Source organism: Helicoverpa armigera, chromosome 18, assembly GCF_030705265.1.
Source record: "Helicoverpa armigera isolate CAAS_96S chromosome 18, ASM3070526v1, whole genome shotgun sequence".
In the NCBI taxonomy this organism is placed as follows: Eukaryota; Metazoa; Arthropoda; class Insecta; order Lepidoptera; family Noctuidae; genus Helicoverpa; species Helicoverpa armigera.
The window spans coordinates 3,612,632-3,634,554 of record NC_087137.1 but is presented as its reverse complement, the minus strand read 5'-3'; the positions used below and the strand labels follow the sequence as shown (position 1 = coordinate 3,634,554).

General features: G+C 37.4%; 3 protein-coding genes and 1 long non-coding RNA gene across 4 annotated transcripts; 2 read left to right on the top strand and 2 right to left on the bottom strand.

The window, feature by feature from the left end:
• Positions 1–221: 221 nt before the first annotated feature.
• LOC110378118 (pre-mRNA-processing factor 6) lies at positions 222–9,775 on the top strand. Its single transcript, XM_064039144.1, has 17 exons — positions 222–487; positions 567–626; positions 787–910; positions 1,185–1,315; positions 1,429–1,688; positions 1,924–2,184; positions 2,870–3,063; positions 3,686–3,956; positions 4,357–4,493; positions 4,707–4,784; positions 5,010–5,226; positions 5,673–5,836; positions 6,273–6,449; positions 7,012–7,145; positions 7,495–7,645; positions 8,058–8,168; positions 8,571–9,775. The coding sequence occupies exons 1-17, from the start codon at positions 393–395 to the stop codon at positions 8,793–8,795; spliced, it is 2,790 nt and encodes a 929-aa protein (XP_063895214.1). The 5' UTR covers positions 222–392; the 3' UTR covers positions 8,796–9,775.
• A 522-nt stretch (positions 9,776–10,297) lies between these two features.
• On the top strand, positions 10,298–12,532 carry LOC110378101 (uncharacterized). Its single transcript, XM_021337208.3, has 2 exons — positions 10,298–11,699; positions 11,932–12,532. Exons 1-2 carry the CDS (start codon positions 10,477–10,479, stop codon positions 12,167–12,169), a joined length of 1,461 nt encoding a protein of 486 aa, XP_021192883.1. The 5' UTR covers positions 10,298–10,476; the 3' UTR covers positions 12,170–12,532.
• Positions 12,533–12,681: 149 nt separating this feature from the next.
• Positions 12,682–16,371, bottom strand: LOC110378102 (uncharacterized). Its single transcript, XM_021337210.3, has 6 exons — positions 15,811–16,371; positions 15,152–15,309; positions 14,345–14,893; positions 13,935–14,047; positions 13,468–13,611; positions 12,682–13,012 (listed from the first exon to the last, which is right to left on the bottom strand). The coding sequence occupies exons 1-6, from the start codon at positions 15,992–15,994 to the stop codon at positions 12,874–12,876; spliced, it is 1,287 nt and encodes a 428-aa protein (XP_021192885.3). The 5' UTR covers positions 15,995–16,371; the 3' UTR covers positions 12,682–12,873.
• Positions 16,372–18,162: 1,791 nt separating this feature from the next.
• On the bottom strand, positions 18,163–19,526 carry LOC135118083 (uncharacterized). The gene is made up of 2 exons (XR_010277356.1): positions 18,540–19,526; positions 18,163–18,366 (listed from the first exon to the last, which is right to left on the bottom strand). It is a non-coding gene; the product is annotated as an uncharacterized LOC135118083 (long non-coding RNA).
• Positions 19,527–21,923: the final 2,397 nt, after the last annotated feature.

Here is a 21,923-nt window from a genome sequence, read left to right as displayed (position 1 = left end):
AGAGGTGAGCTATAACCATTTATTGGAAAGAACCGGTTTTATTTTAATAAATTGAATTGAACGTCATTTGATATTCTAACTTGCTAGCAATGCTAGTATTTATGTAGCAAAAACAGAAAGACAAATCAATCACATACCCTATTATTTATTTAGAATGCTGAAAACCGTAACACTGAATCAACCATAAACAATGTACATGACTGGTCACACTGTAACAGAAATGTCATAACAAAATGTCAAACTAACGTCAACCAAGGGAACCAAAGCGGAGAAAAGAAAAGAGAAATTACACCTAAAATATTTACCAGAAGACGAAATATCAATAGTGGTTCAGTTTCATGAATTGATATTTTATTTGTGCTTATTAATAAGTGGTGTGTAACTATCCCAAGATGTCTGTGCCACCGCAGGCATTTGTAAACAAAAACAAAAAACATTTCCTAGGGATCCCAGCGCCCTTAGGTTATGTCGCTGGTGTCGGTCGAGGGTAAGAAATCCTTGTTTTTATAGGAGAACCAGTTTAACAATCAAAGGATATGTTAGTGACCGCCTATTTTACTTTTCAGTGCCACTGGTTTCACCACACGATCTGATATCGGTCCTGCGAGAGATGCCAATGATGTGTCGTGAGTATTCAATACAAATGTTTATTTCATTACGTTGAGCAATACAATTAAATAATCTAACATAACAAGTGAGAACATAATAGTGATAGAAGCATGATAAACTGCTGTATAACATTAACATAATGATTTAATACTACAATATAATGTATTAACTTTTCAGCGATGATCGTCACGCGCCACCCGCGGCTAAACGCAAGAAAACTGAGGAGGAGGATGATGATGAAGATTTGAACGACTCCAATTATGATGAATTCTCAGGCTACAGCGGTTCATTGTTTTCTAAGGTTTGTTTACTGTGCCTACTTTATAAGGTTAGGTGGGAATTTTACAAGGCATTTTAGGCTATTTTGTTGCAAGACACAAATGCTTATAAAAAAATATTTTCCTATGCTTACCACGCAGGGCATGTATTTTGATGAAGATTCTTTTCTGACTATAAATTCATTTATTGTCTCTAACAATACTACAATAGCCACAAGCTACTTCTAATCTTAATGATTCTTATTCGAGAAACATAGTTTGACAATACACTGAGTTTTATGTGGTGTAATTTTCCAGGACCCTTATGATAAAGATGATGCAGAAGCAGATGCTATTTATGAATCAATTGACAAAAGGATGGATGAGAAGAGAAAAGAATACAGAGAGAAACGTCTCAAAGAAGACTTGGAAAGATACCGTCAAGAGAGGTAAAATTATTATTCATGACTACATCCATGTTCATTGAACTCCTGCATATTGAATCATGGTGAACTTCAAGGATGTATATTTTATGTCATCTTTAAAAAAATGTTGTTTTCAGACCAAAAATTCAGCAACAGTTCTCAGATTTAAAACGTGAATTGAAATCGGTATCCGAAGATGAATGGTCAGCCATACCCGAAGTTGGTGATGCACGTAACAGGAAGCAGCGTAACCCTCGTGCTGAGAAGTTCACTCCATTGCCTGATAGTGTGCTCTCTAGGAATCTGGGTGGAGAATCTTCATCATCTATTGACCCTGGATCTGGACTTGCTTCTATGATGCCTGGGGTTATGACTCCAGGAATGCTGACACCATCCGGTATAGTTTTTTTTCTCTATTATATACATACAGCACTGTAATAATGCATTTGATAATAAGCCCTCTTATTCTATATTTGGCACATGTGAATCTGTGACTTGATTTGCATGTGCCAAACTTGAAAATACATAAGCCTATTTCTCATGTAAAGTATGCAAAACCCTGTGCTCCTGCTTTGATCTATTACTTAAACCCCATCTAGTACTTATGTTATATCTTTTCATTTAATTTACAGGTGACTTGGATTTAAGAAAGATCGGTCAAGCGAGAAACACTCTGATGACAGTGAAACTGTCCCAAGTCTCAGACTCTGTAACAGGCCAGACTGTAGTAGACCCTAAGGGTTATCTCACTGACTTGCAGTCTATGATACCCACTTACGGCGGTGATATAAATGATATTAAGAAGGCCAGGTTACTGCTTAAGTCTGTGAGAGAGACAAATCCTAACCATCCACCAGCTTGGATTGCTAGTGCTAGGTTGGAGGAAGTTACAGGTAAGAGATATTCTATTTATTTTGAAAACCCATATAAATACACCAAAGAACAGTATGTACATTTATGTATTCCATAGTTGGAGTTTATGTTAAATCTCGAAAGATGACACCTGGATCCGCGGGGCAGATTTTTTCTGCTCAGAATGTGTCGCACCCAGCTACACCGAGCGTATGCGCTCGACAGAGCGCTTTGTAAAAAGTCAAAATGTCATCCCTGTTATTGCCACTTAATTAACGTAACTCATCATCCTCCGAGCCTTTTCCCAATCATGTTGGGGTCGGCTTCCAGTCTAACCGGATTCAGCTAAGTACCAGTGCTTTACAAGGAGCGACTGCCTATCTGACCTCCTCAACCCAGTTACCCGGGCAACCCGATACCCCTTGGTTAGACTGGTGTCAGACCTACTGGCTTCTGACTACCCGTAACGACTGCCAAGGATGTTCAATGACAGCCGGGACCTACAGTTTAACGTGCCATCCGAAACACAGTCAATGGTGTCTAAGATATACTTAGAAAGTACATACAAACTTAGAAAAGTTGCATTGGTACTTGCCTGACCTGGGATCGAACCCGCGCCCTCATACTTGAGAGGTTGGTCCTTTACCCACTAGGCCACCACGTAACCACTTAATTAACGTAACTCCGTTCTTGAAAATGATATCAACAATTTACCCACATTTACAGGCAAAGTCCAGTCAGCCCGTAACCTAATAATGAAAGGCTGTGAAGTAAACCCGAGCAGTGAGGAGCTCTGGCTAGAAGCTGCACGGTTACAACCGAGAGACACCGCCCGAGCCGTCATAGCTCATGCCGCTAGGAACCTGCCGCATAGTGTCAGGATATGGGTGAAGGCCGCTGATTTGGAGCAGGAGACTAAGGTAAGAGATCTTTACTATGTAGATAGTGGATAGTAAGCCCAAGCAGTGAAGAGCTCTGGTTAGAAGCCGCTCGGCTACAACCGAGAGACACCGCCCGTGCCGTCATAGCTCATGCCGCTAGGAACCTGCCGCATAGTGTCAGGATATGGGTGAAGGCCGCTGATTTGGAGCAGGAGACTAAGGTATGTATCTTTACTGTGTAAATAGTGGATAGTAAGCCCAAGCAGTGAAGAGCTCTGGTTAGAAGCCGCTCGGCTACAACCGAGAGACACCGCCCGTGCCGTCATAGCTCATGCCGCTAGGAACCTGCCGCATAGTGTCAGGATATGGGTGAAGGCTGCTGATTTGGAACAGGAAACTAAGGTAAGAGAATCCAGAGGTCTATACTGACAGTATTGTTTTGTGTGGAAAAGTATATCCTGAAAAAAATTGCATAGAAATAATACTATATTTTCATAGCACTTCTGGCCTAACTAGACTGACAATATATCAAAATTCAGATACAACTTGAAACTTAACTCAAACTGATTGGCCTGACATTTTACCAAAAAAAATGAGTTTGTTTCTTTAAAGTCACTATGCATTAAAAAAACGTTCCCATATATTCCATTTCACTTTCCAGGCAAAACGCCGAGTCTACCGCAAAGCCCTAGAACACATACCCAACTCTGTTCGTCTATGGAAAGCTGCAGTTGAACTTGAAAATCCCGAAGACGCGAGAATCTTACTCTCCAGAGCCGTGGAGTGTTGTCCCACTAGTGTAGAACTGTGGCTTGCGTTGGCCAGATTGGAAACTTATGAGAATGCAAGAAAAGTACTGAATAAGGCACGTGAGAATATACCTACTGATCGACAGATTTGGGTGACGGCCGCTAAACTTGAAGAAGCTCATGGTACGTATATTTTGAAATTTGAAATAATTATATATATTATATACCTACCATTTGCCGGAATCAGCTGTATGCTCCCTTATATACTTCCCCTATATAATACCCCTTTGTACTGCTTATGTACTCCCTTTATAAACTTCTTTACATACTTTCCTATATATCTACTCGCTTTCTACTCTCTCCCTTATGTGCCACCCCTATGTATTCCCTTATTTACACCCCCGGTGTACGCCCTTATGTCCTCCCACAAGTAACTGAATTTAGTGAATCTAAATGTATGTAAGTTTTAACCATGTAAGAAAGATGTGCCCAAGATGTAAGCGTCTTCTTTTGAAGGCCGGATCAGTCCCTGATTCTTTCTAGTAGTAACTTCTCCCAAATAATGTTTTAATTTTGTCCGCAGGCAACACTCACATGGTAGAAAAGATCATAGACCGTGCGATCACATCTCTAAGTGCCAACGGAGTAGAAATCAATCGCGAACACTGGTTTAAAGAAGCTATGGAAGCTGAGAAGTCCGGCGCTGTTCATACTTGTCAAGTAAGTTAAATGTTTCAAAAATATCCAAATCATGGTCTGCCTAAACTTTTCTCAACTATGTTGGGGTCGTCTTCCAGTTCCACCAGATGAAGCAGAGTACTAATTTTTAACATGGCAACTGCCTATCTGACCTTCTCTTTCTCGAAAAATCTCGAAATATAAAAGTTAATAGGGAATAGTAGTTTAATATTTTTAATTTTGAACATTTTTCAGGCCATTATACGTGCAGTAATAGGTCACGGTATTGAGCCAGAAGATCAGAAACACACGTGGATGGAAGATGCTGAAGCTGTAAGTCAAAAATTTGCTATTATGGATTTTTTGAAAGTATTGCTATCTTTTTTTATTGGGAAATATAATCCAAGATTAATTACGTAAGTTACATTTGTCTGCGAAATTTTTATTTAGATGTCAAAATATACAAGAGTTCAAAATTTTTTACATTTAGATTACAAACAAATTAACCATTTATTTCAGTCTGTTTTATTTATTTATTTCTAAACCCCTTTCTTCCAGTGTGCAAACGAAGGTGCCTACGAATGCGCCCGCGCAGTGTACGGCTACGCTCTCTCAGTGTTCCCCTCTAAGAAGTCTATATGGCTGCGTGCCGCCTACTTGGAGAAACAACATGGAACCCGAGCTAGTTTAGAGGCTTTACTGCAGAGAGCCGTTGCTCACTGTCCCAAGTCCGAGGTGCTGTGGCTCATGGGGGCTAAGTCTAAGTGGCTCGCTGGTAAGTAGCAACTTACGTATTTTCGTATTTATCCCTTCTTAACTTCGTATCGTTTAAAACTTTAAATCTTCCCTTTACCTCTACAAAAAAATGAAAACCAAAAAAAACTCGACTTTTAGTCAGACGAACGAACAGTAATTCAGTTTTATAAATGTATAAGATTACAACTTATTGTGTGGGTATTTTGGAAACTGTTATGTATAGACCTGGTTTCATTGGTTATCAATAAACTGTGAGTTCGTTATCTCATAGTTATAGCTATCTACCAGAAAAAGACTTCTCATATATTCTCCCAGATATTGTTATCCGAAACCTGTGAAACCAAAACTTATAGTTCATCCATCAGACAAGTTCATGATAGATAGGCTATCATAGGAACTGGTGAAACCAGTTTAACATTACTAGATTAAACAGTTTTAAAGTAGTCCTAATATTTCTTTCCTCAGGTGATGTACCCGCAGCGCGTGGTATCCTCTCGCTGGCTTTCCAAGCGAACCCGAACTCTGAGGAGATTTGGCTGGCGGCCGTCAAACTCGAGAGCGAGAACAAGGAGTACGATAGAGCGAGGCGACTGCTTTCGAAGGCTAGGGCTTCGGCGCCTACGCCGCGGGTGAGATGAGTGTTTATATTTTTTTGTTGTCAGAGATTTATTTATTTACCAATCGAATCAGTACTGTATACATTTTGATAGAACTCTTCTTGGTGGTTCAAAAATGCAAATGAATAGTGTAGTGTTATTAAGGTGTTAAAGTTTTTTAATGAAGAAAGTTTATTTTCTGTTAATGGTTATAACAAAAAATTTGTTTGGTCCTATAAACTGGTGTAGGTAATAAGGCTTCATGTTGCGTGTGTAACTGAGCTCATATAAGCGGCTTCAAATATATAGCAACATCGGGTTAAACTGCCAACCACTAAAGAAAATAATCATGAAATTATAAATTGATTTGTGCATTAATTAGTAGATAGACGCAGCACAACAATTGTGTTGCATAATAAAATAAGAATTCCCTTAAAAAATCGAATAATTCTATTTATATATTCCATAGGTGATGATAAAATCCGCCAAGCTAGAATGGGCACTAAACAACTTGGACGTAGCGTTGAAATTGCTGGAGGAAGCTATCAAGGTGTTCGCCGACTACGCCAAGTTGCACATGATGAAGGGACAGATTGAAGAACAAATGGAAAAGGATGAGGAAGCACGTAATACTTATTCACAAGGGGTAAGAAAAATAATTCTATGTATTTTATATCTTGTAGATAATACAGAAGTACGTCCTAGTCCATTAACTATTAAAAAAAAAAAATAATAATATCAAAGAAACGATTACTTTTGTTAAACTTTTGTACCCAGTAATATATTGCATTCCCTTGACATAATTTTTGTTGGTATTAAATAAATAGTTTTATGAATACCTCATAAATCAAGGATATTTATTGTCATATCTGTATGGCTCCTGTTATCTTTAATAAAATTCCTCATCAAATGAAAACCCTGCCATTGATGAAATTTAAAAAATGCTTCACAAAGTTTCTTGTAGATAAATGTTATTATTCTGTTCAAGATTTCCTAGATGATACAATTCAATAATCTATTTCCCTTAAACAATTTTGTATAATAATTATTATTGCATTTGCATGCCAACAAGGCAGAATGTACACGGATCCTATCGTATTATTTACCATCCCATTTTGTATGTACCTACATTCTAAGCAAATAAAGACCTATTCTATTCTATTCTATTCTATTCATAGCTTTAAACTTACCCCTCACGTTATTTTTAGCTCAAGAAATGTGCAACAAGTGTACCAATGTGGATATTACTGGCGAGACTAGAAGAAAAACTCAAGAATGTCACCAAAGCGAGATCAGTACTGGAAAAGGCCAGGCTAAGGAATCCTAAGACTGCAGAGTTGTGGTAAGAATTGATCGTCCTTAAAATATGGATATTACATATTTTTTCAGTTAATATATTTCCATAAATACAGCAGAAATAAAATTTGTGTTGCTATAAATTCAAATATTTCAAATACACATCAAAATTATTATTATTTTTTGCTACTCCTCTTCATATAAATGGCACTTGCTTTGGTGTTGCAGAACACCGTTGACAAAAATATTATCCTACATTTTGTTTGTTTATTCCCAACTGTTCCGCTATCCCTGATTGACACAGGCCTTACTTCATCCTTAGAAATAGTTTCCCCGGGACGGCAGGTGAAACCGGAACACCCAGCTAATATCACATAATTTCTTCTTTCGCACAGGTTAGAAAGCGTTCGTCTAGAAAGGCGGAACGGCAGCGCCGAGATAGCGAACGCGGTGATGGCGAAGGCGTTACAGGAGTGCCCCAACGCTGGCCGCTTGTGGGCCGAGGCTATATTCATGGAGTCAAGACCGCAGAGGAAGACTAAGAGTGTAAGATATTTATTAATCATGTATTAGGTTCAGGGTTTATGTTAGGTAGTTTTTTTTAGTTTGCGTAGTTTTTTTAGTCCATAGTTTGCGCACAAAAATTGCTGCAAAATCGCGAACATTTTCGAAATTTTCGCAATTTGTTACTTCTTTGCTTGCTGCGATTAGAAGAAACATTTCTGTTAAAAATTAAAATCTCGTGCAATGATTGATTATGTAAAACTTGAGACTAAGTTCATCATCATCCTATGGTGAATGCCATTCAGTTTATAGAATATTGGAAGTTTCAATTCAGTTAAATTATAATATGCTTTACTGCCTTTAATCGATCAGTACGTTTATAGTTATTATTTTGTATTCGAATCTCGAATGTTACTATTGAATTTACATTTCAATTTATACCGTTGTTATGCAGGTTGACGCGCTAAAGAAATGCGAGCACGACGCGTTCGTACTGTTGGCGGTGTCGCAACTCTTCTGGACTGAGAGGAAACTGAACAAGTGTAGAGAGTGGTTCAACCGAACGGTAAGACATGATTGTTACTTACTTTTAATCCGTCGTCGCAGATAGCACATAGGTACTCCCTTATATACTCCCCCTGTAAGCTCCGCTATATACTACCCGTATGTACTCCCTCTATAAACTTGCTTATGTCTAGTACTACCCCCTTATACTTCCTTCTGTACTCCCCACGGGGCTAGTAATAAGTTACTGCCTTATATAATACCCTACAAACACCCTTATGTACCACCCCTATGTACCTACTCGCTTAATGTACTAACCCTATGCACTCCTAAATATACTCCTCCTATGTACTAACCTTGTGCACTTGAATTTAACCAATGTGAATTTTCAGCCATATCGGACATCACAATCTTTCACATTTCACAATCAAACACAAATACCCTAACAAAAACCAATTTTCAGGTAAAAATCGACCCAGACCTCGGAGACGCATGGGCTTACTTCTACAAATTTGAACTTCTTCACGGCAACGAGCAACAACAAGAGGACGTTAAGACTCGATGTAAGACCGCCGAGCCTCACCACGGCGAAGCTTGGTGCAAAGTTTCCAAAGACATCGCCAATTGGTGCTTTAGTACCGAACAGATTCTTCTACTCGTGGCTAAGAACTTGCCTGTACCTACGTGAAGAGGTATGTTGTTGTAATGAGTAGTAAGTAGGTACTATACTAGGTAGGCAGTTAACTAAAGGTAAACAATCTTGATACTTTTAATTTTTTTACACAGAACATGTTAAAAAATAAACTAAATACTGTCTAAAATAATTATTCAATAATTTTGGTAATTGTTATTGAATTAATTGTTATTAAGAAAATGTAATTTCTTTGATTTATAGAAGCATTAGCTTCCTCCCGCGGCTTCGCCCACATGATGCGCTGATAATATGTTATCTACATATAAAATTTCAACCAAATCGTTTTTGCGTGAAAGAATAACAAACACACATCCATACATCGTCACAAACCTTTACAATTATAATATTTATTATAAAAGAAGAATATTATTTTAAAATTAAGTTTGTAGTCAAACTCCTATCAAGATTGTTTGAATTTAGTCAACTGCCTTTTCAAATGGAGTGGGTACGTCGTGTTGCTCGACAGTGTAATTTAAGTCGATGTAATTAGGTTGAATTTTGTGTAAATTCTGTGGATTGTAGTACTGGTTACAAAAAGTTTTATGTCATGTTGATGCTGGGCAATGCTGGCGTATCTAGTAAGATTTTAATGTTTAGTGAAATGTAATGTAATTCTTACAATTTGTCAATGCTGTAGCTTAGATTAAAACCGGGTACCAGGTGTACCAGATATGTAAGTAATTTAAACTTTATTCTTACAATTTGTGTATGTTATATGAAGTCTAGCCTTATGTTAAAAGGATTGGAAAATATTTTTTCAATAACTTCTCAATTAATCATTTCAGATAACTCAGACCGTAAGCGATTTTTTTAAAATGTTATTCTGTCTTTAAGAAATAATTCGGTCGTAGTCATAGCATTTGTGATTTGTTAGAATTATAATTATGTGAAATAAGACGTAAATTCCTTTCAGGCTCATTATCAAACTGTTGTAAGTTGTAATTCTGAGATGAAATAAATTTATTTAATTCGAATTGCTTTACTATTTTTGGTATTCCTCACGCATAATAAAAGAAATGTAAGTTATTTTTTTTTTTAGAATTTATTGCTATAATTTTTAAAGCATCAGTTATTTCTCGGCTGCTAACTATGATGCAAATAATTTTCATACAAAATAATAATGCATTTATTCTAACGCAAACTATTGTCTCAAAATAATGCGTAAAAATAATTAACGATATGTCGCATGCCAAACGCAAAAACTGCGCCACTGACACACTGTAATAAATTATAACAATATCTAAACTGCGTCCGCGTCCTTATTTACATTCAAAAATAGATACATAATCGCATGACAAGCGACGATTAAAATTACAACTAAAATGAAACAAAATCTATCAATAATACCGCGCGATATAGCGTTCCACAGATCTCGATTTTTATGTACGAATCCAGTTTATAATAACAATTGCATACGCCACTAGCCGTAAACACCTTTTATAAAAGTTCTAAAAATACGGCGCGAGTTGTGTGAGTTTGAATTATAAACGTGCGCTGGCGCCGTGCCAGCCGCGCGGTGCGCATGCGTGAGCTAAATAGCTCCACCATTTTTCACTTCTTTCTCTTCCCAAAACTGAAAGTCGCAACAGTGTTACTGCGATGCTCAATTAGTGGTGTTATAGTGAAAGTGATATTTTATATTAGTTGAACAGTAGACTCGTAGTTTTGTGCAAACATGTCGCCCAAGTTACCCGTGCCGCCTCTACAGGAGATTACACTGTCGCTGGTCGCGAGACAGCTGATCCACGCCCTGTCTCGCGTTTCATCCGACGAGGATGCCGCGCTGGAGTTCGCGATGGTCTCCTCGTATTACGAGAGCATGGGCGCAACCACCGACATATTCCAGGATCTCGTTAACCTAATACTCAGTTCTGAATACTTAGAACCGTCTGTTAGATTCTACACAATGAAACTTCTGCTCAAAGAAAACGTCAAGAGTTTAGCGACGGGGATATTTCCCCTTCCCTATTATAGGAAAGTCCTTGAGCTCATTATGGAGCAAGGCCACCACTTGACTGCTCTCAATCTGAAAGGAGTGTGGGTCAAGGAGGATCATTTACCAATTATGTATCAGTTACTCAAAAATCTGCCCAATTTAACCGCCTTGAATATTCCCTATATTGCTAATGATGAAGTGCTCAAATATATCGGTAAATATAATAAGGTGTTGAAACTTTTGGACATTTCTGGTGAAACGGATATCACAGAGATCGGCATAGACGCGATGTTAAGAGGGAACCCGCAGTTAACACAAAGTCTGACCGTAGTAAACATAGGCATGTACGGAGAGGAGAACATTGATCACACTGACGTCGCTTTATTAATACGGCGGCTGCCAAACCTCACTAATCTTGGCAGTTATTCGTTTGTTGGTAAAGCTGTTTACTCTATTTACAACACAGATCCAGATTTCAAAACAAAACTGCAATATATGCATGATGTGCAGACAAATATGCGGACGATGAAGGCGATTATTGCCCTGTGTCCAATGATAGAGACAATTTACCTCGAAGAGCCAGACCAAGGAGTTTTGCAACAAATCAAAGAGTTAAATAGTGTTAACAAGATTAAGTTGAACAAATTCCAATGCCATGAGCTGCACCAGCTGTTAGATAAGATTGGACATAAAATAGAAGCATTGATGCTTTCGGCGTCGACGGGGTCATTCAACTTTACGAGGGTAGCGGAGACTTGTAGGAACCTGGAGAGCTTAGAGTTCTACCAGATACAGACAGCAACACATGAAGAAGAAATACCGTTCAATAGTTTGGAACACATAGAAATAATTCACGGTAACTTATCGACGTCCTGTCTGAAGTACCTGATGACTGGTACTCCTAAGCTAAAGAAGTTGATAATCGGCGATGAAATCAAGCTGGATGACAATGATATGTCTCGGTAAGTTTCTCAACAACATTTAAATCTATCGATTCTTACAGATTTACCTGCCCTATCTGGTATTTGGAAGGTTTTACCATAAATTATTCTCAAATACCTCTCTTGATCCGACATGTCATTAAATATTCAATATTGATAACTCTTTAAAATACAAATGTTATTGGATATTCCCCTTAATGTGACGTGTTCATAGTGTACAAAACCTCTTTCACGCCCTTTTCTCCCATTTCAGCATGCTCCGCCGATACAAATTCGACAACCTAGAAGGCATTTGGTTCCCCAACGCTCCTCGTCTAACAAGTCAGACCGTGGACTTACTGATCGAATGCTGTCCCAAGCTGACGAGTTTAGGCCAGTTGAGTGGCTGGCAGTTTACTCCAGATGACATGATGCTAATGAGAGCCATCACAGCAAGTACCAACACAGATATAGTGTTGTCACCCCTTGGTATATTCCAACAGGGACGTTAAAAGAGGTCGGTATGGTTTTGTGCATTTGTTTTTTTTATAAGCTGATGAGAAAGGTAGTGAAGTTCCGTATTGGGAAGGTAAATGGATTATTTATTTTAAAGCTACTGGGATTTTTGGCTATCCTTATTCACGATAGTACAAAGCATTTTGGTTAAGTGTAATTTATTGCCAAAGTAGGGTCTCCGATTAAATCTTGTAATTCTATAAATGGATGTACGAATTTTTATTGTAACAGTCGATTAAGAAAATGTTATTTATAATTATCTAGTCAAAGAAGAGGTGTAATACTTATACAAAATGTAATTTATTAGTCATCAGAGAAATGTGGAATTAACGCAAATAAATATTTTTATTACGTTTTAATTTGTTTATTAATTAAAATTAACAATATAAAGATCCTAGTCCAAATCAATACAAGGTGTTCAATGTATACGAAAGTTAATTTAATATTTAGGAGTGTTAATGTTTTTTACCAAAACAGTAAAGATTGAAATATATTGTTCAAATTATATGGGTATTGATTACATTTGATAAATAGTAGGTGCTAATCCATTAATACTCCCAGATAATGTATGTTAATACACAAAAGTATGTAGGCGTAGTAACTAATTGATAGGTTAGGCTAATTGGACTGGGATATGGCGTTTCTTCTCATAAATAAAGACAATTCACAGCCTATAATGCATGTTTCATAGAACATCAGTCTACATAACTTTTTGATCTTCTAAGTTATTATTCGACGGCGGTATGTTTTCGTGGTTCTTTGATTTTTTCTTGTTGTTTTTACTGACTCGAGTTTTCCACATTTTGCACTCATCGGCGCACTTGGTTGTGATAATACTCCTGTAAAAAAATATAGGGAATGATTTTTTCTACATCAAAAACAATTGAAGGTTATAAGTATTGAAGGTGGTGAAATGAGCTCTCATGATGACCCCGACCATAGAGCAAGTGAGAGCACTCGCGATTATTGAAAATGTCATCAACATTTTCCAGAGTGTTATTGTTTGAATACTGTTTACCTAAGCGAAAGTGATATTACATTCCATACTAAATTCATTAATTGGCACGTTTCCAGCTACCAAAAAAATATTTGTGAAAGATTCCATAGCTCAACGAAATTGTTTTTTTTTTTCAAAGTTCTAATTTGATTTCCAATTATAAATATTTATATTATTGCGATTTGATATAATTGTACCAGGTCCATTTAAAAGATCATGCAACATTTAATATCAGTCAGTTAATCGTCCAATGTCCCACACAAATTTTGGAATACAAAAGCGTTTCTTTCCTCTTACCTGACTAGGTTCTCCCTTACGTTGAATCTATCCATAATTTCCATAATAACGTCAGATATAATCTTTGGATCCAAACACATTTTGGCGGGCTTGTCTTGAAAAGCAGGCGATCTCTTGCCAGTTAAAGAGTGTGTTGCCAGTATCCTGCAAGATTATTTATTAATTCGTTCGTTAGCATGAATTGTGACGTCATATGTTTGGTTTAACAGGTGCGCGGTTACGTGGGCTGATAAGTCAACAGTTCTAAAATTAATATCGAGTTCGTACACGGCTTTTGATGGTAGCCAATTGGTTCACGAGATTAGCAATTTAATTATAGATTCTGCAAAAAATCCTACTACGTGTAGGCAATGGTTAATGATATTTAAAATGGTTAAGGAATCAAGGAACAGGCCATTAAAAAAATATTTCACTTGTTATACATGTTGTCGTCAAGTGTATATTTTATAAATTGGTTGGTCTCTTACCTTCTTGGAAACACTGCCAGGAGTAGGGTCCTCGTAGCAATGGTATATGACTTCCAATTGACTCTCTTGAATTGGTCCCTGTGTATTAAAGTCTTTCCACTTCCAATGGGTACCTGAAAACAAAATCAGAATTGTTAGGTGCCTATTTCTAATACGATATGATATACAGACATGTGTTAGTAATTTAGCCTAGAACATTTCCTTTTTAAAGCTTTATTCAACGAAGTAAACAACATGTTACAAAGGTACCATGATTCCGATCATAAAACAATTTATGTAAGTTTAAAAGGCCGACCAAGTTCAGTCGTCATTCGACATTCAAATACGGCTTTTGTTGAAACCTAACGGTAAAAGCGTCTACAATTTCAAAGTAAACGAACAAATGTTAAAAAAAAAAAACAATGACAAACCCATTCATCTTTTCCCGACCCTTTGTTCTGATCTGTCTTTACAGCAACATTTGTGTACTTATTGCTTATCAGTACATTGTCATCCGAACGATTGAACTCGTCATTTTCACTATTTTCATCATCCTCCTTCAATTCGTCCATTGACTGATTATACGTTACATGGCTGTCTTCTGGTTTGAAAGGAGCCGTAGTATGGTCGTTAGAACTTTGGTTAATGACTGAAGATACTGGCCGCTTTAAGTCCTCAAGCATGTTAAACAATATTTGAAAACTGTTCTTGATATTCATGAGTTCACGCACATCGATAGTCACATTCTGATGACCTTTGCCGTTTTGGTTGTTCCTCCTAGTGGAATCTGGCGTTGATTTATTGATAGATCCATTTTTAAGGCTATCATATGTCCTCTTTCGGTTCACCAAGTTGGCTTGCTGCATAATCTTTGGTATAACTGGGTTGGCTCTGTGCGAAGGAGTCATAATCTTTTTACTTGATCTTCTATTGGAATACTGACGTTTGCAATGTTCCAATTTGATTTTCTTGTTCTTTTCCTGCAATTGACAGATTTATATAAAATTTTACTAAGTACCCTCAAAATAAAAAACATTTTCAAGTCACCTCAAGTTGGTCAATCCAAAATGAACTCTAGGACTAATAGTTTTGCAGTCCATATTTATGGAGCAGAAATACACAATTGTGTTGATACAGACTATATGCAAAGCGCGTTTACAAAGACAGATTTAAGACAAAACCTTCAGGGTCAATTTGTTGGTATCTAGTTGTAAGTGCTAATTTAAATTCAAACTTACCCCAGCAGAATCTCCCGATTGTGCGCCATCGTCACTGGGCACCCAAGACGAGGCGCTTGAGGAGTAGTCCTCAGGTTCGTCTTCGTGTTTGACGCTAGGACCTGCTTCCTCCTTCCTCCCGGTCTCTTTCAGCATCGTATCCAGGACGTCACGCTCGCCTGAATTTATTGGCAAATTATTATCTATCAGCATGAAGTTCTTATTTGTATAGAGGCCCTAAGTTTGTAATTAATGTTAGGCCTACATATGCAAGTGAATATGATTTCATCTAAAATACCAACAAAGCGATATCATTTTAGGACCAAGCAAAATAATTACTGCATATTGTAGCAGTAACTTAGGAAGGTAGGCACCTAATTTTACGCGACACTTTAATAACACGTGCAGGCTATCTGGTTGTTATGTCTACGAAAATTATTATCTTTACCAATTTATTTGTATACCGCGTCTGATAGGAAGACATAGCCCAATTCAAAAACTGATCAAGAATTAAAAATCATTTTTAATTTATTCACCTACCCAAATCTTGTTGGTATCTTCTTCTAAAATAAAGTAGCTTTAGATACACGGAAACCTAACTTGAGCATTTGAAAGACCGTTAGAAATGAGTTACCTGCGCAAGGGCAGCAAGGGTAGCAAAAATTCAATTATCTACTTACGCGCGCGCGCATGTAACGTAGCCGCTTCCGGATCTCCGCGCCGGTTCACCGTCAACTGATCTCCCGCCCTTAACTCCTTATTCAAGGGGCTCACTACAGACCGAATGTACACCACATCACGACCACCACTCTTCCACTCCACGAGCAACCAGTTACAGCTATCATTCTGCCTTGAGGAAGACATCACTGAACTCTCACAAACATGCGAACAACTCGAGCTGTGCTATATGACTAGATGAAGACCGCATTGCATCGGTCCCTCAGGTAAAAGTTTCATTACAACGCACCCTTACTGCAGTTATTACTTCCCCCGTCCTCCGAACTGAACAATGGTTTTCGCCAACGGCCCCGGGGGTAACAAAAAACGCATCCTTTTTTGCAACGTGCTTCCTAGTAAGTTTCTAAGCGGAGATTTATATTCTTTTGTATTCAAGTCTCTTGTCTCACAGAAAGCCATAAAAGCTCGTAAAACAATTAACTATTCTTTCTTTTCTCGTTTGAAATATTTGACGAAATGCGGTAAGTAGAACTATAACGGAAATATTTTTCTATAGGTATTAATTACTTATCAAATATTATTTCTAATTAGAGTAGGTACCTAAATATGTTACTAGGTAGACCAAATTGATCTAGACACACGGCAGTGTGTCCGCCAAGTTCGAGCAAAAAAAGCGACACACCGGCCGTGGGTTATATTACACGAACCATTTCGGGCCAAACTCGACCCCCCTATAACTCAAAATCTATTTTATTTACGCATACCAAATCTCTAGTATCTGTTGAGACCCCCTCACTTATCTAAAATACAAAATTTCATTAATATACCTATTGTAGGTCTTGAGATATTGACGTCGCGTATTTACAGAATGTACATGGCTAGTACGCAAGCGTATGAAACTAGTCGCGAATAGATTGGAATTCACTTTTTATACAAAGTCTTCCGATGTATACAGCAGCAGTACGCAAATACTCGCATATATTTTGTAGTGGCCAAAGTATCTTGCTTTGTTCCATAATATACAGTGCTAGTCCGCATGCAAACTAATCGTGTATAACTTGGAATAGGCGCGAAAAACTTAACGATTCCAATCTATTCGCGAGCAGTTGCATGCTCGCCGTTTTGAATAAAACACGACCTAGCATTTAATGTTAATTCAAATATTAATAATGCTCGTTCAATTTAAAAACATTGTATTAAAAATTGAAGTTAGTGACGAAAACGAATCGCTGCAAAACCGACTCCACGTAGTCTTGTCTGCCCTACCCCTAGAGTGCAATTCAAAACCGCGTAGGCGCGGAGGGGCGAGGCGGCCTGCGAGCTGAGGCGCAGGTAGTTTTAACGCTCGCCGACGCGGCTGAGGATGGCCGGCTGAGCCGGCCAGCAAGCCGAAGCTGCGGTGGTGAGCGTGAAAACCATCTGCGACGATAAGCTCGCATGGGACCGCCGGAGCCCCGCAGCACCGGAGCCGTGACAGAAGCGATGCTTGATGCATGTTGCTTGCTTACATTTTAAACGTACTCCCTCTTATTATAAAAACTGCCGCAAGTAGTGGTTTAAACCCGACTGAAGACGTCTTGGTTTGTTACGGTACTTACGATAGTCTTGACATCCTTATTACAAAACGTAGACTAAAGGCTGATTTACATTGAGTCAGTAACTGACGTCAGTGTAGGCGCCGAAAACTGACGCGTGCTATTTACACGAAGTCAGTGTAGTGTCAGTGTTTCGTCAGTAGTACTGTACTGACTTCAAATCAATTTACACGATGGCAGTGCCGGGTCAGCACTGACTTGTCAGTGGACTGACGTCAGTTACTGACTCAATGTAAATCAGCCTTAAGAGAAGACTGTTTAGTACTTCGATTTGTCTGTGTGTGTGTGTGGTTCATATAATATCCACAGATTATAAGCAACAAATATTTAAATCATTCGCTCAATCGTTCCGAATTCTATGCGCCGTTCCTTTTTACATTATTTTGTTAAGTCTATTTTGATGAAAAATAAATAACTATGATAATAAAAAAAAATATCTCTGCAGTTGAAAATATTACTTTTTATTATTTAAAGGTAATTTTATATTTCTAGTATCTTTTAACAATATACATGATCCAATTATTCTCTTTTAAACAACTATCGAGTTTGCGCGTATAACGGAACGTCAGCGCGCGTATCCGAGTTGTTTTGTTTTTAGGTTAGAAATAATTTGGATTATTTTCATCCCGATTTAAATGATTAAATAAGACGCTGTGCATCTAATTAGAACCTCTTCAAAATTAAGTGCACAATAACTTACACACAGAATATCGTGTGCATTAAATTACCAAAAGAAAATGAAACATTTGAAACAACATAAAAGTAGAAAATTATATTTTATTCCGATGTCTATTTATACAGTCAAATGCACTGATACATGTTGGACACTGTTCTTCATCACACAATCTTGTTCCCTTTCTCATCTAGGCATTTTTGTACATTTTAGCAAGCTTCCAGTCTTTTACAAACATTGCATATTACTGGCAGAGATACGGCGTGCAAAACGCCAAAATAGTCTTGAATCTGTAAATAAACAATAGACTGTATGATAATCTGATATATTTTCGGAGTTTCATCAAAATCTATGTGGTAGTTTATGTGTGGAACATAAACAAACATCCATAATAAAAACTTTGACTCGTATACAATTAATTAGGATGTTTTGGCAACCTACTTGCACTGTAAAGGCTACTTACTTTATGGCGAGCCCAGTTGAGCATCATAGGATCATCCTGGATTATCATCATGCATTCAATTGACTATTATTTCGAAAAACGTAAATCGATATTTATATCGAAAATTGTCGTCAGGTAATTTGAAGAGATTTTGTCGATGACGCATTCTGTTGGGTCCCCGGACACTCTCAATAGTATTCTAACACATCCAAGTATTCCAAATCACACATATTTATATCCACTTTCGTTTTTTTTCATCACAAAACAAATAACCTCAAAAGTAAATAATGTCGGAATTTGACGTTTGTCGACTAAGTACTGCAGTTAAACTAGGGGGCTCGATGGTTTATCTTTTGTACTACAGATAGTAATAGGACTTGCGATAAACTGCGTTTTGTAATAACGTTTTTTCAAGGTCGTACTTAAAGGTGGATTAAAGGTAGTACAAAAGCCGATACTTATTTGATACCGCGTTTTATAATAAGAGGGACTGAGTTAAAAAATAAGCTAATTAAATATATTTTAATGATGTCATTTAATAGTATTTTAGAAGTTTACTGTTAGAATGCCTGCTACAAAAGATGCTAAAAAGTAACCATCATGCTGAGTTGTATTTAGAGTGGTTTACTTAGAAGATAGCTAGTGGCTAAGATAGTATTATTTAGATGCTCGTTAATTGTGGCTGACTTAATAATTTAGAAGGCAACATACATTTTTGGGGGCGAATAATGATATTAAAAAGAAGCCTGTTTAATTAGCATTTTTAATAAACAAACTCAGATTCAAAAGCCATTTTTATTTAATGCTTTACCTAATATTAATTTTGTATAGTTAAATTTGACCGTCTATAGATTGGAAAGATACATGTGCACGTCTAAGCTACGAAATATACGCAAGCAATACGCAAAATTCGTGTATACTTTGAAATCACAAATTAAAAAACAGCATTACAAAGTATCAGCGAGCAGTTTCCTATGGATGCGTTTTGGCTATGTACACTCTGTAAATACGCATTGACGTCAGAAAATCGCTATTTTTACTATACACTCACTGACTGACTGACTGACTGACTGACTGACTGACTCACTCATCAAAAACCTAGACCACTTCCAATGGTCGTATTGACTTGAAATTTGGCATGGAGGTAGGTCTTTATGTCAAGGTAAAGGGAAAAATCTGAAAATGGCCAAGTGTGAGTCGGTTTCAAAATAATGAAGGTGTTTTATACCCGGTGTAAATTTATACCCCTAAGGAACTAAAACGAACTAAATTTATCTATATTTATATAATATATCTTCGAATGGTCGTACCGATCTGAAATTCGTTACAAAGGTTTGTATTAAGTCAAAGTAAAGTAAAAATCTGATCTGAAAACGACCAAGTGTACGTCAGTTTCGAAAATAACGAATGTGTAACTTTGATCCACGAACATAATATATGATAACATGTCATGTCAGTCAGTTGGTAAATCTAGTCCATTTAGTTAATCTAGTTCATTTCTTTGTAAGAAGCATAAATCTGAAAGATAGTATAAATGAGACATTTCCTTAACTAACTTAATCATAAGAAAAAAATAAAATAATCACCCTTACAAAAATAAATGAAATCCCACCCAAAACAATAATGTGAAAGACTGCCAAGTTCGATAATATGGGAATGCTTCGCCTATAAAAGAAGTGAGATCTGAATAAGTACCAAGTTCCATAGTTTCATATACCTCAGTTCAAAATAGTTACTTTTTAATGATGTTACTTGGCAAGTTTTAATAGAAAATTAAATACTTGATTCATTGCGTTTAGTAGGTTTATAACAAGGTGTGTGAAAACTTGCCAAGTAGCTTCATTAAAAAGTAACTATTTTGAACTGAGGTATATGAAACTATGGAACTTGGTACTTATTCAGATCTCACTTCTTTTATAGGCGAAGCATTCCCATATTATCGAACTTGGCAGTCTTTCACATTATTGTTTTGGGTGGTATATTTGTACTCGCTAAAAGTGCGAATAGATAACGGTACCTATTTAATAATGTTCCATGGACAGATAAACTTAATAAAATGTTTTATGTAGATCGTAATTTTTCATGCTACCCCAAACCTCGTGATTCGTGGTCGGGGGTAGGTTGGTCGATGTAGGTACTTAGGTAAGTACCTGACGGCCCTACTGCCTATGTTTTATACCCACCGAAAATTTGCAGAAGGGAAAAAGAATGATGAAATAAAGACCTTCATCAGTAGGTGGAATGTCGGCCAAAATTTAGTTTTGCTTCTATTTTAATATTAACAAAACAATATTTGCAGGCTATGTAATCATCATCAGCCGTTTTAATTGTTGGGTCGGGCCAAAGACTATAAAACCACTTGACTGCGCATACAGTGCCCCGACGCTCGCCAAAAGTTAGTGATTTTGCGCGTACTATAAGGCTACGATCAGTACGATCCTTTAGTAGCGACCGTGAACTGACCAATAGTAGCCGCGGATTATGTCGCCCCCCCCTGCCCGCAGCGGTGAGTCGTGTTCTTAGAAGAAATTGGCGAGTGCGCTCTCTAGTGGTTATTTACTTTATGGGTCGGGCACAACCTTCTCTTATAGAGAAAGAATAAAAACAATGTGCTTGCTCAATTCGGGTCTACGAGTTCCGGTTTGTAGGAAGATACAGGGCCCCGATTCTCCTAAGTTAATAATGTCAAAATCGAACAGAAATCGAATCGCAATATGATCGTAATAGTAGTTTTAACCATATCGGGCATTCTGCTACTAATAAAAGACCAATCGTATTCGATTGACATTTGATTGGTGTGCGATTGGTCTGCTATTTTGATGATTTTGGTCTATACGGTAGTTTGCTGTACAATCATTTTGCAATCGTAAATCATTTGCAGACAAAATGATTCATTATTGAATGACAGAAAAGGATAAAAACGTTTATTTCAAAGAAAAAATAGCGGAATGCCACATACGCTTCAATCGTAATCGAGTCGGGATTGGATCTCAGTCGAATCGAGTCGAACGTCAATCGAATGGCGCTTAAGTAAAATTAGGAGAATCGGGCCCCAGGTTTCATCGCAAGGTTTTCCTTGACATTGATGTCTGAATAAGTGATGAATATAAACTAAAACTTTCTTTGCTCTGGCCTGGAATTGAACCCGCACATTTGGCTACCAGTCGTGGTTCATTTTCTTCGTCAGATTACCGTGTCTTTAGTGTGTACTTTTTTCTAAGAGAGTAGGTAGGTACCCTTAAATTCTTCCTTCTTGAGCCCTTTGGATTTCAGGTTTTCAGAATGCACGGTTTCAGAATCACGATAATAATTCATGCAAAGCTGTGATGATCTGTGATCTTTTTTTTTTTTCGACGTCAAAAATCATCAAATGACCCCTCTCGCTATGGGCTAGCAGCGGTGAAG

What these genes read in the sequence shown, in the direction of transcription:
- LOC110378118 (XM_064039144.1), top strand. Translation starts at nt 393, where the DNA reads ATGTCTGTGCCACCGCAGGCATTTGTAAACAAAAACAAAAAACATTTC. An exon ending in GAAAGATACCGTCAAGAGAG is followed by an intron (nt 1,316 to 1,428) that starts GTAAAATTATTA and finishes TGTTGTTTTCAG; the next exon opens with ACCAAAAATTCAGCAACAGT. An exon ending in TAAGTCTAAGTGGCTCGCTG is followed by an intron (nt 5,227 to 5,672) that starts GTAAGTAGCAAC and finishes TTCTTTCCTCAG; the next exon opens with GTGATGTACCCGCAGCGCGT.
- LOC110378101 (XM_021337208.3), top strand. Translation starts at nt 10,477, where the DNA reads ATGTCGCCCAAGTTACCCGTGCCGCCTCTACAGGAGATTACACTGTCG. An exon ending in GATGACAATGATATGTCTCG is followed by an intron (nt 11,700 to 11,931) that starts GTAAGTTTCTCA and finishes CTCCCATTTCAG; the next exon opens with CATGCTCCGCCGATACAAAT.
- LOC110378102 (XM_021337210.3), bottom strand. Translation starts at nt 15,994, where the DNA reads ATGTCTTCCTCAAGGCAGAATGATAGCTGTAACTGGTTGCTCGTGGAG. An exon ending in GGTCGGGAAAAGATGAATGG is followed by an intron (nt 14,048 to 14,344) that starts GTTTGTCATTGT and finishes TTTTGTTTTCAG; the next exon opens with GTACCCATTGGAAGTGGAAA. An exon ending in CTGGCAGTGTTTCCAAGAAG is followed by an intron (nt 13,612 to 13,934) that starts GTAAGAGACCAA and finishes ATAATCTTGCAG; the next exon opens with GATACTGGCAACACACTCTT.